The sequence below is a fragment of the Populus trichocarpa genome, chromosome 11 (assembly GCF_000002775.5).
Source record: "Populus trichocarpa isolate Nisqually-1 chromosome 11, P.trichocarpa_v4.1, whole genome shotgun sequence".
Lineage (NCBI taxonomy): Eukaryota > Viridiplantae > Streptophyta > Magnoliopsida > Malpighiales > Salicaceae > Populus > Populus trichocarpa.
In genome coordinates this window covers 14130043-14147800 of record NC_037295.2, presented here as the reverse complement: position 1 = coordinate 14147800, position 17758 = coordinate 14130043, and the positions used below count along the sequence as shown (strand labels likewise).

General features: G+C 32.0%; 1 protein-coding gene across 1 annotated transcript; it reads right to left on the bottom strand.

Moving 5' to 3' along the window:
• Window positions 1-6967: 6967 nt before the first annotated feature.
• On the bottom strand, window positions 6968-11730 carry LOC7455955 (ubiquitin-conjugating enzyme E2 35). Its single transcript, XM_002316831.4, has 8 exons — window positions 11539-11730; window positions 11324-11351; window positions 11077-11163; window positions 9106-9164; window positions 7963-8004; window positions 7803-7876; window positions 7419-7516; window positions 6968-7272 (listed from the first exon to the last, which is right to left on the bottom strand). The coding sequence occupies exons 1-8, from the start codon at window positions 11572-11574 to the stop codon at window positions 7235-7237; spliced, it is 462 nt and encodes a 153-aa protein (XP_002316867.1). The 5' UTR covers window positions 11575-11730; the 3' UTR covers window positions 6968-7234.
• Between the last annotated feature and the right edge of the window lie 6028 nt (window positions 11731-17758).

Below are 17758 nucleotides of genomic sequence, written 5' to 3'. Positions count from 1 at the left end.
AAATGTGGTGGCACATAGGATATAATGCGAAGGGTTCTTAGCCATTCACATGTGAGCATTGCCACTCTCCTCTCCCCCAAGAAAGTCCAAAAAGCGCTGATGGGGTCGGTGCTAACTTACGTCTGCAGTCATGGAGGTGACGCCACTGTCCTTGGTGGACCTTGGTCAGCTGGTGGCCACGTGCATGTGTCCTCTCTTTTCTTAATCTCTAAAAGAGAACGGAAATGAATGCTGTCGTTTATCGGAGCCGCGAGGGTAGTTCGGGGAGTGAAATAGTCCTTGGTTTTAGCTACGTGCATGCGTTGCTGTACTAATTAATAATGAAGCTGCCGTCCTGTGTGGTGTTGTTGTACTTTAGTTGGGCGTTGAGGGTATTCAGCGGAACAAAACTCTTGATTGCGTAGAGGACAAATAGTAAAATTAGTAGCTCCCCTCCCACCTTAGCAGCAGCCGCCGCCTAAATAATCTTTTATATTATTAGTATGCGCTAGCAAGATCGAAATGCACAGCTTGTCAGATTTTTTTTTCAGACATCGACAAGCTGCATGATTTTCATTTTTTCACCCCTGGAATCCGATGTGAAAAAAAAAAAAAAAACACAGAGAGGCCCACTTGTATGATCTTGTAAAGATGATTTAGGTTGTCTTGAGAGAGTATCAATTCTTTTCTAATCATCAGTCTACCTTGAGACCAGCCGCTCCCATGTCGGTCGTGTTTTAAATGAACCTGTTTTTTATTTACAGCAATTTTAATCAAATAATATACTTTTAAAAATTTATTTTTTAAAAAGCCGTAATTAAAAACGTTTTTTTTAAATCTAGTTTCTAAATTGTAATAGCAAGCAAAACACACACCTAGGCATTTCTAAGATTATAATGTCCCCCCCCCCCCCCAAAAAAAAAAAAAAAAAAAAAAACCCTCTTGCATGCATTATTATTAAAGTAAAAAATGATTTAACCATGAGCACCGACATTAATTTTGAGAATGAGGTGGGGCCAGGGAGGGTAAAATAAAATGCAAAGCGTTAGGGGTTAAAGTAAAAAAAAAAAAAAAAAAAGAGCGAGAAGACAAAAAGCAAAGCAGGGAGGGTGCAGAAAAGGGAAGCAAGCAATAATAGAGCATCCTTTTTTCCTGTTCGTGTTGCTGGCACATGCACACATACAGTGGTGCTGTGCACGGGTGAGTGGTACAGTTACGGTCCATTAATTCACTTAGTACGGTTTCCATCAAAAATAAAAAAGTAAATTTGTTTTGGGTCCGATAAGTCAGAAAATCTAGCCTACACGCATCGTTGTCCGATCGCTATTGACCCATACGAAAAATGACACGAGTATTACTTTTAAAAAACAAATATAAACTTCAATTTTAACATAATTCTTAATTTATTTATATAACAAATGATGATTTAAAGATTTAAACATTTGAATTAACAAGCATGATTCAAATATTATAATAGAGTTTGATTAGATGGATATATTACATTCTTAGATATCTCAGGAAAATCTAAGAATAAAAAAAGATATTAATTAAATAGTAAACTATATTTATAGAAAAATGTCATCTCTATTGAATTCTCGTCGAGAAGATGAACCCATTAAAATAAAAATTGACATTTTATAATGAAACCTTTAAATGATTTTTTCTATCCTCTCTTAACATACAAGGATTGAAACATTAAAAAAAAAATAAGATCCTGTATTAAAGCGTGAATTTTCAAAATAACAGATATCAAATGATATAAAAAACTATAACTTCAGGGATTAAATTGAAGTTTTCTATGAAAAAATAGTAATGGAGTATTTTTTTTTGTTATTTCTTGAAGACGACCCTCCTTTTTTTTGTCATGTTTATATGAACAAGGGAATCCAGAGTAGGCTGTGTCGGAAAGAAAAGTGATTCACTCATTTATTTTAGTTATTTCTATAATATAATATAATATGAGAAAAGAAATAATGCAGCGACCGAGATTACCAAATAATAATAATAATTTCTTTGCTCGTGTTAACATATAGATCATGAAGAGCTTAAAGCCTATTCATTTTTATTGATCCTCAAAAAAGGCCATTAATTTCACTTACATCATGGAGCCCACTCTTATTAATTTAGTTAATTAAACTAGTTTTTATTGACTTGCTATTTTAATTTATAAATATGTTGAAAGAGTAGATGGACAAAAATGATAGTCTTTTCAATTTTAATTTTTTTTATCAAAAAACGAAAATTTATTGTATATTTATATTTTTTTATGTTATTTACATAGAAAGTTCATTTCGATATACATGAATATCGAATTAATTTTATCATAAAATTAAAATAATACGCCTTTGATATGTAAAACATTGTTTTACTTCAAAAAATTGTCTAGACATCATTGTCGGTCAACTAGTTTTTCTTATGAATTTTTATCAATTTCTTTTTTAGTTAAAATTTCCTTTCCTTGTTTATGTATTTCTTTGAGCATGAATTTTAAATAAGAACTTATTATTATTCGAAAAGCAAGTTTTAATAAAAAAAATAAAAAAACTTATATCTTGATATATTTTTTATGTGATTGTTTGTAAAACTACATGAATAATTAATTTTAAAAAAATATATAAAAATTCAAAATAAAAATGGAAAATATATTTTATTCTCAGTAAATATTCATCACAAACTTAAAACAAATTATGCATATTAGGTTTATATATATGAAGTATAAAGTAATTGTTAACACTATTATAAAAACGTTGTTACTTTATTCGAAAAGTATAATATCATTATATAATTTTTAAAATATCATTATGATTATTTTATTCAAAGAGAATTCTATTTTAGAATATAAAAAAATAAAACAACTTAAAAAAAATTAGGCGTGCTTAGGGTAGGAAGGATGAGCCAGGTGCTCCTGGGCTTAAAAGGCTAGACTTATATGCCTAGGTTTGAAAGGATGAGCTAGGCACGCCTACGGTAGGAAGGTCAAGTCCATGTAATTAGCCTTAAAAATATATAGCCTAGATAGTAAGCAATTCCTTATCATAAGTAGATAAGTTAACCTCCCTAAACTTGAGAACTTTACTAAGGTAAGAGATAGGTCTACCATCCTATATAAAAAATGTTTCTATTCCAACCCTAGATGCATCATATTCCATAATAAAAAAGGCTTAGAAAAATTAGGTAGATCTAATACTGGTAGAATAGTAACTGCTTTCTTTAATCTCTCAAAGATATCTTTTGCTAACTTATATTAAACGAACCCTCCTTTCTTAACTAATCTAGTTAAGGGGTCAATTATAGTTCTATACCCCTTAATAAATCTTCTGTAATATCCCGTTAGTCTTAAAAATCCTCTTAAAGATTTAAGATTACCAGGCCTGGTCCATCTACCCATTGCTTCTACCTTACTAGGATTAACTTTAACCTTATCTCCAAAAATTATATGCCTTAAATATACAATTTCCTTCCAGGAAAACTTGTATTTAGATTTCTTAGCATAGAGCTTTGTTTGGCTAAGGTTTATAAAACTATCTTTAGATGTTTTAAATGCTTTTCAAAATTAGAACTATAGATTAAGATATCTTAAAGAAAAACTAATATAAACTTTCTTAGACAGAGTTTAAGTACCTCATTCATTAAACCCTGAAATGTTGAGGGTGTATTATTCAGCTCAAAAGGCATCACTAGAAACTTATAATACCTTTTATATGTTCTGAAAAATAGTCTTAGGGATGTCTTCTGACTTCATCATAATCTAGTGGTAACCAAACCTTAAATCCAGCTTAGAAAAATAGCGTGAACCACAAATCTCATCCAGCAGCTCCTCCACTACAGGTATAAGGAATCCATCTTTAATAATCTATTTGTTAAGATCTCTATAATCAACATATATTTTCCAGGAACCATTTGACTTCCTTACCAGAAGAACTAGTAAGGAAAATTGATTCTGGCTAGGCCTGATGGTGCCCAACTCCAGCAGTTCGTTAACTATCTTTTATATCTTAAATTTTTGATAATAAGGGTACTTATAGGGTTAAACACTAATGAGAGGTGTTTGTTCTTGTAAGTTTATTGTGTGATCATGGTTTCTTTCTAGGGTAAACTTGTAGGTTCCTTAAAAACCTTCTCATACTCCTTTAATAAATCTTGAATTTGCCCAAGGATCTTCGTAAGATTCTAGTCTCAGCTTCCATTCTCTATATTTGTAATAATATACCACTAGCTTTTCTTTTCAACTCTTATAGAAAGCTAGACTCATTATCACTATAGACTCTTTGACTCCTAAGCCTTTAAGTTGAATTTGAAACCCATTAAATTGGATATCTATAGTTAATTAAGCAAAGTCCCATATAATAGGATCCAATTCTTTGAGCCATTGAATTTCAAGAATCAGGTCACACCTACCAAGCCAAACTAGTAGAGCCCATGACTGGAACTAGATTCTTTACACCTTAAAGTTTAGCCTTGAATAACAACCTTTACTAAAAAAATTAGTGATAATAGAAATTTCAACCCCAATAAAGTTATATGTACTTCTAGTATCAACTAGAACTATGATTATTTGGTTGTTAATGGTTGCCTTAACCCTTATAGTTCTAGGATTTAGACACCCTAACATAGTGTAGATGAAAATTTCTACCTCATTAGCATTTAAATTTTTCAAACTAATTAGATCCTTTATAATTGCAGAATCTTATTCCTCATGATCTTTTTGTCTCTTCAATCATAAATTATTTTAAACCACTACACTTGTTATTTAAACTTCATTTGCCATTACATTTAAATCAAAGTTTTTTATCCTTCTTTTCTCTCAACTAGGCTTGGGATAATATTTGGACTGGTTGACTTTTTTTAAAGTCAATTTTAACTTGATCCAATTAGACTACTCGACTTAGACCTTTACTTGTATTAGGCCTTCAACTTTGACGCAATACCAAGAGGTGCTCCTTTTGCATCCTAGCTAAACCATAGGCTACCATATATTTTAAGGGTTTAACATTCAAATCCTTAATTGAATTTCCTCCACGAGGCCTCACAAAAAAACAACCTAATCTATGTTCATCTAACAATCCTTGAACTTTGTTTGATATAACTTCAATATGCATTTTATAATATTCTATTGTTGAAGTCTGCTTCAAATTAATTAAGACCTCCACGGGGTTATCATAAGATAAGGTCCCAAACCTAGTATGGAAAGCCTTGACAAATGTTTCCCTACTAGTAATTATCCTCGACTTCTCCATCTCTTGAAACCAAGCGAAGGCCGTGCCTTCTATGTGAAAACTAGCCATAAACAAACAGTTCTGGTGGTTTGTATTTATGGTAGTTGAAACAACAATTGGCCTTATGGATTCACTCCATAGGTCTTCCTCATTTAATTGGGAAAAACCTAGTTTTATTGGTCTGAGCTACAACTATTGTTCTGTATGAGGCTCAAACTCCTACTGATCGTGTCCATTGACCAATGTAATAGGGATATTAAGAGTGGACTCAATTGGTCTATTCCCTCGTACTTATGGCTATATGGTCCATCTTAGATGAAATCTAGGGCAACAATTGTATCAACTCCTCCAACACCTTCTGCTGTGCTTCTTGTTGATACTGTCACTCCTTTTGTTGATGTTTCATATTTGCCACAGTTTACAAGAGCTGCAACATTCGAGTTTCATTAGCCATGAATCGCAGTTTTGGTACCAAACTTGTAACAATCTTTTAGTTGAATTTGTGTAAATTTGATTATTGTAATTTTGGGTTGTAGTTTTTCTGTGGAATAGTTGTAATTCAAGAAAATTTGGACTGAATTGAGGACTTAATTGAATGAAAAAATACTTTAATTATAAGGATGAAAGGATATAACTGAAAAAGAAAAGTAACTTGGTGACCAGGTGGTCAGGCCTCCCAAGAACTAAACTAATATCTTAAACCTTCCATATCTAATTTATCTGCCTGGTTCGGTTTAAATAGCACTGATCATAACTGATTTGAAATTCAAACCACAATCCAGTTTAGCTAGCCAAATATTTTCTAGACCGTTACAAATTGACCAAGCCAAATGTTGGCGTTTCTGGCCACCGACTTCCCACCCAAAGCCGCGCGTCTTCATCTTGTCAACTAGGAAATCCCAGTCTTTGAATTTGGAAATAAAAGCAATGAATTTCTAGACTCTTTCGCCACCCTTGCATATTCCTCTCATTTCCATCTCCTGGCTTTCCAAATCTAGGGTTTAGGGATTTGCAACCTCTTACATGCAAGGAGTGGGAAGAGAGCGACTTGATTTTCTTAAATCATTGGAAATCACGGCGTTCAGAAGAGCAGAACGATACAAGGTAAGGTCTGTAAACAATTTGATATTGGAAGGAGTTTATTGAGGTTGGTGGTAGAACGAGACTAACATCCTCTGTTGTTCCAGTGGGCGATGACAAATGGCCTCCACCTGATGGCAATATAAAGATCAACGTAGAAGGGGATGTTTTTTACTCAGAAATCGGTGCGCTACTTAAAAATGAGGAAGCTATCATGCCCGACTGCGCTAGGTGAGAGCAGGGAAGCCATCCTGCGAAGCGCCTCAACTCAAGCTCACGAAAGCTATAGAAACCAGGGACTCGTTCTCCCGTTTTGAAATTACTGACAATGTTTGCTGCCATATATGAAGAAACTAAAACATGGCTGGTCTTAATATACAACCCTAACCATTCATATAAAAAGTAGAAGAATATCAACGTCAAGCTAGTATATAAGGCTAAAACACAACCAAAAACCCAAATGAACACATTGCACTGCGATTTCAGATGCATTTGGTTTTACTTGGAAGATAAAAATGGGATCATGATAGATAGATAAAATAAACCTAATTGGAACTTAAATAATCAAAGATAAAAGCATGAAGACGTTGATAAGAAATGAAAGATGAATGCACAGACTATTAATGATATCCAAGACACTCTATGCTCATGCACATTGGTTTTTTTATTTATCGTGACTACCAGGGTTCAGATTCTCGAGGTAAAATTCATGAAATTTCCAATTGCTAAGGGATTGAGATAGCTGCAGAGTGACACTGAGATGAATAACGTATCTTATCTGATCATACAATCACAAAGACGATGCTTCCGACAGCAAAACAATTTAACAAAAAGTATCTGGAAGCTTTGAAAAATATTAGACTACAGCTTGTTCAAACATCGTTTCTTCCAAATTTCCTTTCAAATCAAGTCAAAAGCATACATCCCCTGTCATTTGAAGGCAAGTTTCCACCATGCAATCATGCACCACTTGCATATAAACGGGTCCACTCCTTAGCTGCAGAGTTCAAAAATATCAGGACTAACCCAACACAGCTGTCAGTGTTGTTTATTGTAAAGCTTGTGAGGAAAGTAAATTCCATGGAAACTGGTGTAAACTTAATAATTGATATATATATATATATATATATATATATATATTACCTGTCTCAACAGCTTCTGCTTCATTCGTTTTCCAATGCTTTGCGATGTTCTCAGAAAGTGGATCATCAGGGTTTGGAGCACTAAGAAGTGCTTGGATGCTATCAAACCCAACGTTAGAAAATTAAATACTCTCATGTCTAACATATAAAATATCTCTTCTAAATTTTCTCCTCCCAGTAACAGTTAAATCTTCAGTGGAAAATGGCAGGGGGGGAAAAAGAAATAGTAGTAGGTTAAAATCCTTTCATGTTTAGTTCATCAGTCCCTAAATGCTAGGGATCAGTTCCTCAATCAATTGAAACATATATGCTTGCCCCCACAAGCTTCAACATGGGATTGATCTCAATAACAAGTTTGATAATATAAAACTGCAGCTCATAGTACCTCAAAAGCACAGTTCGTATCTGAAGAGCAGGACTCCATTTGTCTTTCAGAATGTCAAGGCATATCCTTCCAAGCTACATAAAAAGCTTACAGAGTTGGAGGAAAGAAACATCAAATGTTATGCCTAAAAAAGAGGGAAGAAAAGGGTAAGAGAGCCTACCTTATCGATGTTAGGATGGTATATTTTGGTCAGAAATCGAACCTGTAACAGAGTAATTATGAGAAAAATAGCAAAGACAATGCTGGAGCAAACTATTATAAACAAGTAACAGAGGAGAACTCCTGGCATAAAATACAATCTCAAGAATGTGAATCAGGGAAAGATCGCATACATAGAGCATCCCAGCTTGCATGAACCAAAAGCAGCACCACATGACCAATTTTGTAAATTAGACCATGTTAGGATATGCAGGCAATATTAGAAGGCTAAGATTGCATGATTTGTATGATTCAAGGTGAATTCAAAACTGCACCACTAACCAATTCAATTACATCAACTAGGTTAAGATGCTAGATAAACATTTACAGCTACAAGTAAAAAGATACTTGGCTTGTTTCAAAAATTTATTGTCCACATAGGACGTCACTCAGGTCTGAATTCTCTCAATTAATCAATTGGGTGACCATGGTTGTTTCCAGGGCCAAAACACTCGTAGTAACAAGCTCAAGCAAATCTCTTATAACATATTTATTACAAATCCACATGTTATCATCAACCTTAATGGATAAAGAAATGGCATGGGCCACTCAATAAGTTCCCCCAACACTATGCTTATTCAACCCAGAATGTTGTCTTCCAAGTCTAACCACCCTGATCTGTAATTTTAAGAATCTCCTTTGTTAACTTCAGGGCCCGTCTGGAGACTTACATGGTTGTTAACTTCAGGGCCTGTGAGATTAGTCTAGGTGCGCGCAAGCTAACCCGGACACCCACGTTAATCAAAAAAAGAAAAAAAAAAAAAGAATCTACCTTGTTGACATGCACTTGGGATCATTGAGTGTACAAGCTATAACCCTTACCATAAACTTAGAGAACCAGTTAAAAGAAAATAAATAAAAGAGGATGAGGTATCGTGATTGATTAAGAACCAAATACTAAGAAATGCATTAAACCATATACTAATATAAGCAAATTCAATATTACGAAAAACAATTGTGATTCAAAAAAAAATCCACAAGACCAAGAACCAGGCATTTTAAACCTTAGCAAAAAATTCTCAATTATTTGTAATTCATCATCCAATGTAACATAAAAGTGAGATTTTGAAAAAGCACCACAATGGAAAACACCAACTTGTGGTACCTTAGGCGCAGCCATTGGATATTCTTCAGGCAGAAATAATTCCAGCTTGAAAACCCCTCCTAAATAAAGAACAAAACCAAGGCACCCATCAAAACAGACAAACACAAAAAGCTGGAAAGAAAAGAGATTAACATAATATCAAGGAAAATAAAATTTTCTTTCCAGAACGCTATTAACAGTTTAGTGTCCTAAGCAAATAGCAAAATTAAACAAATGTCCAACTGCAGTCATCCCCTTCACAATAATTTATCTCAAACTCAACCCTATAAGAAGCTGAACAAACAGTTACTTCACGTTAAAGTAAAATTCTCAAAAACATACATGGGGCACCTCTAATCCAACCTACCATTCTGCAGTATCATAAATGGTAGCTTAACTATTCCTGGAAGTTCTAAGCACTGGAGAAAAGTAATTGATTGCCTTGAAAGGAAATGCAACCGCGCTTTCTTTGAACATGACAAGAACTTTTCTGTTTTAATAACTCAGACAATGCTTTAGATACTGATGCTTAAAATGCTGAATGAAAGTAATACCCCAAACAGTAGCTGGCATCCAAGCACACCAAGTAATGAGACACAGCTAAAATTATCCATTGCATAAAAACTAAGTTGTTGAACCAAATCAGCACAATTGCCTATTCATGTCCCAATAAGCAGTTGTTAACAGCCAACACCTGTCTCCACTCTTACAAGAATCTTCACATATATGGCCTCGGTAGCACACCAATGCTCATGAAGTAATGGTTAATGTAATACTCCTAAAAAACAAGATGACTGTTCAAACATTATTTCACACTAGCCATATCACAGCGCATTAAAGTCTATCCCCCATACTGTGGATTTCCACACGCCACATGATGTAATTGAAGATTTCCAGTTCCCTTGACCTTGTTTACATTGTTATCCAACAACATGCCGCACAGTTCACACAGAATAGAAAAAATGCACCGCGTTCCCCAAAAATTCAAAATTTTTTTTTTTGCTAAAAATTAAATTTTTTTTTTGTGTTTTGGATTGTTTTGATGCGCTAATCTCAAAAATAATTTTTTTAAAATGAAAAAACATCATTTTGATGCATTTCGGCACGAAAAGCACTTTGAAAAGCAACTGCAACCATACTCCCAAACAGGATACTCGTAAATAACTGTAGCTGCTGTATACTACAGCAAGATATATGATTATTTAATTTTGCTAGCAAATAAGCAAATGGCCCAACCTCAAATTTTGCTAGCAATAGGTTGAACTAAATAGTAATCAATGACGTGAACCTAAAAACTTATTTAATTTTTTCACAGAACATCTGCCACATTTACATCAACTTGCAATATGTAATACAAAATTTGCCTCAAATCAACTATAAGCTTTCATTATCACCAAGCACAAGCATTACTGTATGCACAAAGGGAAATACAGAAAAAGGCGTGATAAGCTATTTTTCCAGTTTCTGGTGCGCTCTCTTAATCAATTATTTTTATCCATGGCATTGAAATTGCCAGATCTTGTTTAGTTTATTTATGCTGCAAATAGTAATTACAAAAGAAAACGCAATAATAAAGGAACGATATGATTACAAAATTCCCATTTAGCGCACAGAAATTATTGACAATCCCTTAAAGAGCAAAGAGTTCAAGCATTCATAACACTACGTGTTGGGGTTGGACCCTACAACCACTCTAGCATTAAGATGACCAGCATCATTCAGTTCTGCATAAAAAGCTATTGGATTAACAAATTAAAGCGGGAGGAGACTTAAAGCACAAAATCCCCAAAGAAAGACAGTTCAGGTGCTCTAGTGATACTGCTATCAATCTCAACCAACACTACCAATTTACTCTCCCAAATGAAATAAGAAGCTAACACACTAAAGGGAAAAGGAATTTAAAGCATGATGCTCAAGATAAAATCGAAGTTTCGAATGCTAATTTATTTATAGAGTACAATTAACTGAAAAAAAAAAATTAAGCTAAAATACCTTCATACGGAGATTGTGTTGGGCCAAGAATCATGACATTAAAATATCGCATATTATCCTCCGATGGGGAAGCACTAATTCCTGGAGCTGCAGGCGGTATCAATAAATCACAAAATTAACAAACTAAATCCCATAAATAATTTTCACATTTCTTTTTCCAAAAATTACTATTTGAAGAAAACAAAATTAACATAAAAACACCATTACATAGCAATAATATTAAAAAGAAAAAGAGTCAACTTCCCACCTGGTTCACTGAGGAGACGTTGAGTTTCCTGTTAGATCACAATTATAAATAAAATCACCAAAGCTATCAGAAGTCAAAATAACGAAAAGAAAAGGAAAATCTCTGAAAAATAGAGTAATAATTAAGTAATTGGAAATTAGGGAAATCAGATTCCGTTGTGGAACAGAGAGAAAGCCATGGATCGGGAAGATTGAGAAGTGAGATCGAGGACGAACCTTGATGATTCTACGAGGGAGATTACTGCTGGCCATTTTGTTCTCGAGGTCGATTGCAAACCACGCTACTTTTCTTAAGGGTTTTTTAGAGCGAGAGAGAAGAGCTTTCCTTTCCTTTTTTTGCTTATTCTCTCACGGAACACGATACGTTGAAACTATTTTAAGGCGTTGTTTGGTAGATGGCTTGCTTCTTGGGAGAGGGGGCTTTTTATAACAAGCCTTTCCACATTTTTCTTTTGAAACTGTATTTTTTTTAAAGTTTTTATATTTGGAGTCGTTGAAACTGATGATGGTTTAAAATATTTTTTATTTAAAAATATATTAAAATAATTTTTTTTATTTTTTAAAAATTATTTTTGACATCAGTATATCAAAACACTATAAAAATATAAAAATAATTTTCAAAATTTTAAAAACACGAATTACACCATATTTATTTATCAATTTTTTAAATGTACTATTTATCTCATAAATTTCTAATAAATTGTAATCTACCTTGGTTAGTTTTTTTTTTCCCCCCTCAGTGAAGAAAAATTTAAACTCTATTTTAGTTAGTTAATTTTCTTCAATTTTTATTAACCTCATCATACTTTACCTACATCGCTGAGCTCTGTAACGATACAGATTGTGGTAGTTCTTGAGAATGTTAGAACTATCAGTGCTTTACGAGTCATTGCTCACCATCTGACAGCAAACAATATTTTAGCCTATATAGTCCCAAGCCTTCAATTATTTAGAGTCATTCAATAGCCATAATATTAGTTTAATAACCGTTAGTATATCTATTGATTCATCTTCTACCTTAAAAATCACTCTCAAAAACCCATTCCGAAGAAGTGATTTTTCTCTCTTGCCATCTGATAGTCTGATTGATATTGTGGTAATGGTTGTTTTTTAAAGTGTTTTTTTATTTGAAAATACATCGAAATAATATTATTTTTATTTTTTAAAATTTATTTTTAATATCAGTACATTAAAAAGATTTAAAAACACCAAAAAAATAATAATTTGAAGCAAAGAAAAAAAATTTAATTTCTTTCAAAAGCGTTTTTGAAACGCAAAAACAAAAAGGCTCAAAGATTTAAAGCCCACGTGTATGGGTTTGACTCAAGTCCAACCCATCTTGATTCTTTGGGTCAAAAGACAGCCCAACATACTTTCTTTTCTTTCTTTTTTATTATGCGAGTTCGACCCAACCCAACCATACAAGTTGGATTTAAGTCCAACCGATACAACTTGGTCACTAGCCCAATCTAGTGACCTTGTTATGTCATTTCTAGAACATGAATTATTTCATATTCTATGTATTACTCAATAACATCAATTAAAAGGTAGGAAATCAAAGGATTACCTGTCTGGATGGGGTGTTGCTAGCGGGTGGTGCTACCTTCATAATGTGGTGGTCGATGAGGGAGCTGCTAGTGGTCCACAATGGGGCTATTTGGGTTGCTGCACCAGAGGAGGAAAAACAATCGTGGAAGTTGTAAGAAGGGGTGTTGTTTATGGTTAAGATGAAAAATGAAAGGGGTTGGTTCTTTATGTAGGTTCTCACCATTTCTTTCTTTTTTCTACTATTTTCTCTCCATACTCGGCCATCCTTCTTATTTTTTTTCCTGATCAAAGCTTTTAAATTTGTCTTTAATGGCCAAAACTTTACCATTTGGTATTTCACACTCATGACTCATTTTATTTTCACTCAGCCTCGTATCCTCACCATTATTTTATAACAAGGCTTGTTCTGCTTTCTTCAACTTCAATTGATCTTCATACAATTGTCTAGGTGATAATGGTGCAAACATGTATATTTTCCCATCCGTTTCCAATGTATACCTATTTTTAAAATCATGATACTTGACTTTCCTATCAAATTAACAAGATCTCCCTAACAATAAAGTATGCAATATGCATAGGAACAACATCACACAAAACCTCGTCCCTACATCTCCTTAACTTCTCCACACTTATTTAACCATTAAAGCTTATATAGTGTAACATGCTTAATATTAGTCAAGTTCAACTTTCTAACTAAAGTTATGCTAGCAATATTAGTACAACTATCATTATCAATAATTATACTACATACTTTATTTTTGATGTAGCATCTAGTATGAAAGATATTCTTTCTTTGTTACTCAACATCTTTTTCACTAACTTGAGTATTCAAAAATCTCATTATAACAACGAATTCACCATTCACAACATATTCAACATCATCAACATCTTTAAGTCTTGATATATTTTCACATTTAGATTCATCACTAACTGATTCTACTTCTCCATCAGTTCTTAAAATCATAATCCTTTTATTTGTACACTCTAATGCGTAATGCCTAAGTTCTTAACACCTAAAACACTTAATCTCTCGCTTATCCTTTTACTAAACATTATTTTTACTTTGTCCACTCTCACCGCAACCTGTTTTTTAACATATGAGGGTTTGACAACTTTAGGTGCTATTATTGGCTTTATTTATGCATTACCCTCTCTCTTGAAATTCAACTTTCAACCCCGAAAGGATCTTAAATAACCACTTGGTCTTACATTACCCTTTCTTTTCAACTATTTTCCTACTTTTATAGCCATGTGCACCATATCTTCCATTTCTAAATAATGCTGCAATTCAACCACATTAGCAATATCATCATTTAAACCATTTAAAAATCTAGCCATTGTGGCTTTCCTTTTTTCAGAAACATTAACTCTAATCATAGTTATTTTCATCTCCTTAAAATACTCATCAATACTTTTAGAACCCTGAGATAAAGATTGCAATCTATTATATACTTTTCTATAGTAATGATTATGGACAAATCTCTTCCTTATGATTACTTTTATCTCCTCTCATATGTCAATGAGTAGTTCTCCATTACACCTCTTACCTATAATAAGTTGATCCCACCAAATAATAACATAATCAGTGAATTCAACTACAACAAGTTTTTAACTCTTTTCCTCTAAATATCAATGGCAATCAAATACAAATTCTATATTCTTTTCCCAATCCAAATAAGCATCTGGATCATTCTTTTCCTGAAATACTGGAAATTTAAGTTTTATGATACTCAAATTACGATCTAAACCATTGTGATAATCAAAATCCCTTTCTTGGATGAAAACTACCACCAAACTTTGTCTTTGGTCATGTCTCATATAAGAGATTTTTATGTGTACGAGATTTTCTTCCATGATTAACTACATCCTCCTCTTTATCATTATCATCATTGGAGTTTTCAGCTACACTTTCATCTGGAAAAGAAAGTCCTTATCTAGTAGACCTTAAAACCTCATTTCCTTTATGACTAGGAATATTATGTCATGTCTACTAATCATCTTAGTACTCAATTTATCCAGTTTTTCCATTAAAGCCTCCATCATTACCTCTAATATATTTTGTCTTTCTACAAGATTCTTCGTCTTCGATTGTGTCACACTTTTTGATGACATTGTGAACACCTGCAATAAAGCTTAGTAGTAAAAATTGTTTTCTCACATACTCTCTCACGTGTTTACATTCGATTTAATATCACCCACTCGTGTTTTACACAATTTAATCGAGCTTTTCACTCTAATAATCTTACTATTTCCTTTCCCTCATTTTTCGCCTACTTAAGTTCTTAAAGGTAACTTATCAAATAATCAATCAAAATAACGTAATGATTTTATAATGATAAAGAATCAAGAATTAAGAAATATATAAAACTAATCAAAACAAAACTTGAGGATAAATTTATGAATATCAATGAAAATTTGAGCAAATATAATGAAGAAAAGAAGACACAAAATAAAATCAATGAGGTTTATGTTAAAGATTCATAGAAAACTAACTAATTCAAGAAGTACAGATTCAACTTCAAGAATTTCAAGAATTCAATTCAGCAATACAAAGATTTGGTATATACCTATTCGACAAAATCAAGAAAATATTTAAGAAAATCTTGGCCAACCTTAAAATTTAAGGGTTTGTATTTGGTTATACCCTAACTTGTCAATTCAATCAATTCTTGCAATCTTCCTTTAATCTTTTTTTTACTCTAGGCTGAAATCAAGAAAGATAAAAGATGAAGATCAAGACAACAATTTTTCTTTGATGTGTTTGGAAAAAATCAAGAAACTAAGTAAGATGATTTTTTTAATACAGGGTTTAACACAGACTTTGAAATAATAAGAAAAGAATAAATTGTTTTTTTAAATAAAATAAATAAATAAGACCCCAGTCGAAACTAAAAAAAATAAAATCAATAAACAACACAAACTAAATATTAAAGGGATATAACTTGATAATAGCATAAGTTTTGATACCAATTGATGCTGACATATTCCAAGATACACTAAAAATCATATTTGAATGATTTGCAACTTGACCCAACAAGAACTTACCTTAGAGAACCAAAATTATACGTAATGATCACTCTCATCATACACCTATAAAGAAATGTGAACGAGTGGTATTAAATCACAACGAAATTGATCAATCATTTAAAGAGTTTGTAAGTTAAGTTAAGAACTTAGTATGAAAATCACTTAACCACATAAAAGATAGCAAGAATGCCAATTTCTTTATTAATAATAATATTTTTTTAAAAAAATCTCTACAAAAAAGTATTTATACTAGAAAGAATCTCAAGTCTAATAGGATATCCCTAATGAATATGAATGAACCTAAAACATAATAATAATTAAATGAACTCAAATTTAAATAAAGGCCCTAATATCTAAAAAAAGCCTAATAATAACTAAAAGACAAATAAAACAATAGCCTAACTAATTTAAATATGACTAAAGTCATTTTCGTAATCTATTGACAGAATCGAAGCCCGATTTTAAATACATTGTTCTCTCTCGTCTTAATTTATCAGAGGGGTTTTCCATATATAAACGGAAAGCTATGTATGTCTACTTGCCAATGTATCTAGAATCACATTAAAATTATTTATGTAGCTCCAGTTATGACAAAAAAAGTAGCTAAACGTTAAAACTGACATATTTGAATCTTTTTGTAATGTCTAAATGTTCACTTACAAGCCCTTCTTAAACATAAATTAAATTAATCAAGGCTTGTACTTCATTATTTAATATTTCCTTGAAGTCCATCTTAGCTCATGTGTATGAAAAAATCCAATGAAAGCTTTTTTGAACCTCTTAACCCTAATTCTTATTAGGGGCAAACTAGAACCTCTAATAGATCTCTTGATGTTATTTGGATTGCATCAACAACCTACTAGTGCAATCCAGTCCATTCTTAGTCATGAAAAAAATAGAATTTCCATTCAAATATATACATAAAGTTTTTCTCAAACTTCATAAACTACCAAACAAGTTTTTGTTCTAATTATTATTATTTTTTTCTTTCTATTTCTATTTTGAGAGGATAATGAAATGCTACCTTGCTAGACAAGCTTATAAATTCTTATCTCATGATTTAAAATAGAATAATTATGGGGTGTTTGGGAGTATGGTAGCGGTTGCGGTTCAAAGTGTTTTTAATATTAGCACGTTAAAACGATCTAAAAACATAAAAAAAAATTAATTTTAAATAAAAAATTTAAATTTTTAAAAAACATGATTTCAACTGCACTCCTAAACACTATGTTTCTGATTCCAGTTTCTCAGTTGACTTGGAGTTTGAAGGAGTAAGTAACACATTATTTTTTAAAAATTATTTTTGAGATCAGCGCATCAAAATGATCCAAAACACACAAAAAAATTAATTTTTTTTTAAATTAAATTTTTAAGAAACACGGTGCATTCCTAAATGGTAAGTTAAAGTTGATTTTATAATTGAATCGGAACAAGTCATTGATTTTATCAATATCCAACCAATTTGACTAACATTGTAATAATCCAACGAGGTTAAAAAAAACATGTTTTATATATTTTATTTAAAAATATATATAAAAAACTATATCAATGAATTAACTCAATATAATTAACATCTAGGTACTCAATCAAGTTATGTCTTATGTAAGATTTAACAAATAAATAAATAAATAAATATATATATATATATGTTCTCTATTATAAAAAAAAAAGAAAAAAAAAAGAAAGAAAGATAAAGGCTTTGTTTGATTCACCTAGTTTATTATTATGAACATTTTTTTTTATTTTAAATATATATAAAAAATATCTTTCTTTTTATATCGAAAAAATTCTTGTTTCATAAATATATTTTCTTTTCTTTCCTTTAGAGTAGATTATGAGTTAAGGAAAATCGAGATAAAGC

Excerpts from the sequence above, each read along its gene's own strand:
- LOC7455955 (XM_002316831.4), bottom strand. The coding sequence starts at position 11,574 with ATGGCCAGCAGTAATCTCCCTCGTAGAATCATCAAG. Across the intron at positions 11,352-11,538 it reads TCCCTCGTAGAATCATCAAG|GAAACTCAACGTCTCCTCAG; the intron begins GTTCGTCCTCGA and ends GTGATCTAACAG. Across the intron at positions 7,877-7,962 it reads ACCATCCTAACATCGATAAG|CTTGGAAGGATATGCCTTGA; the intron begins GTAGGCTCTCTT and ends CTTTTTATGTAG.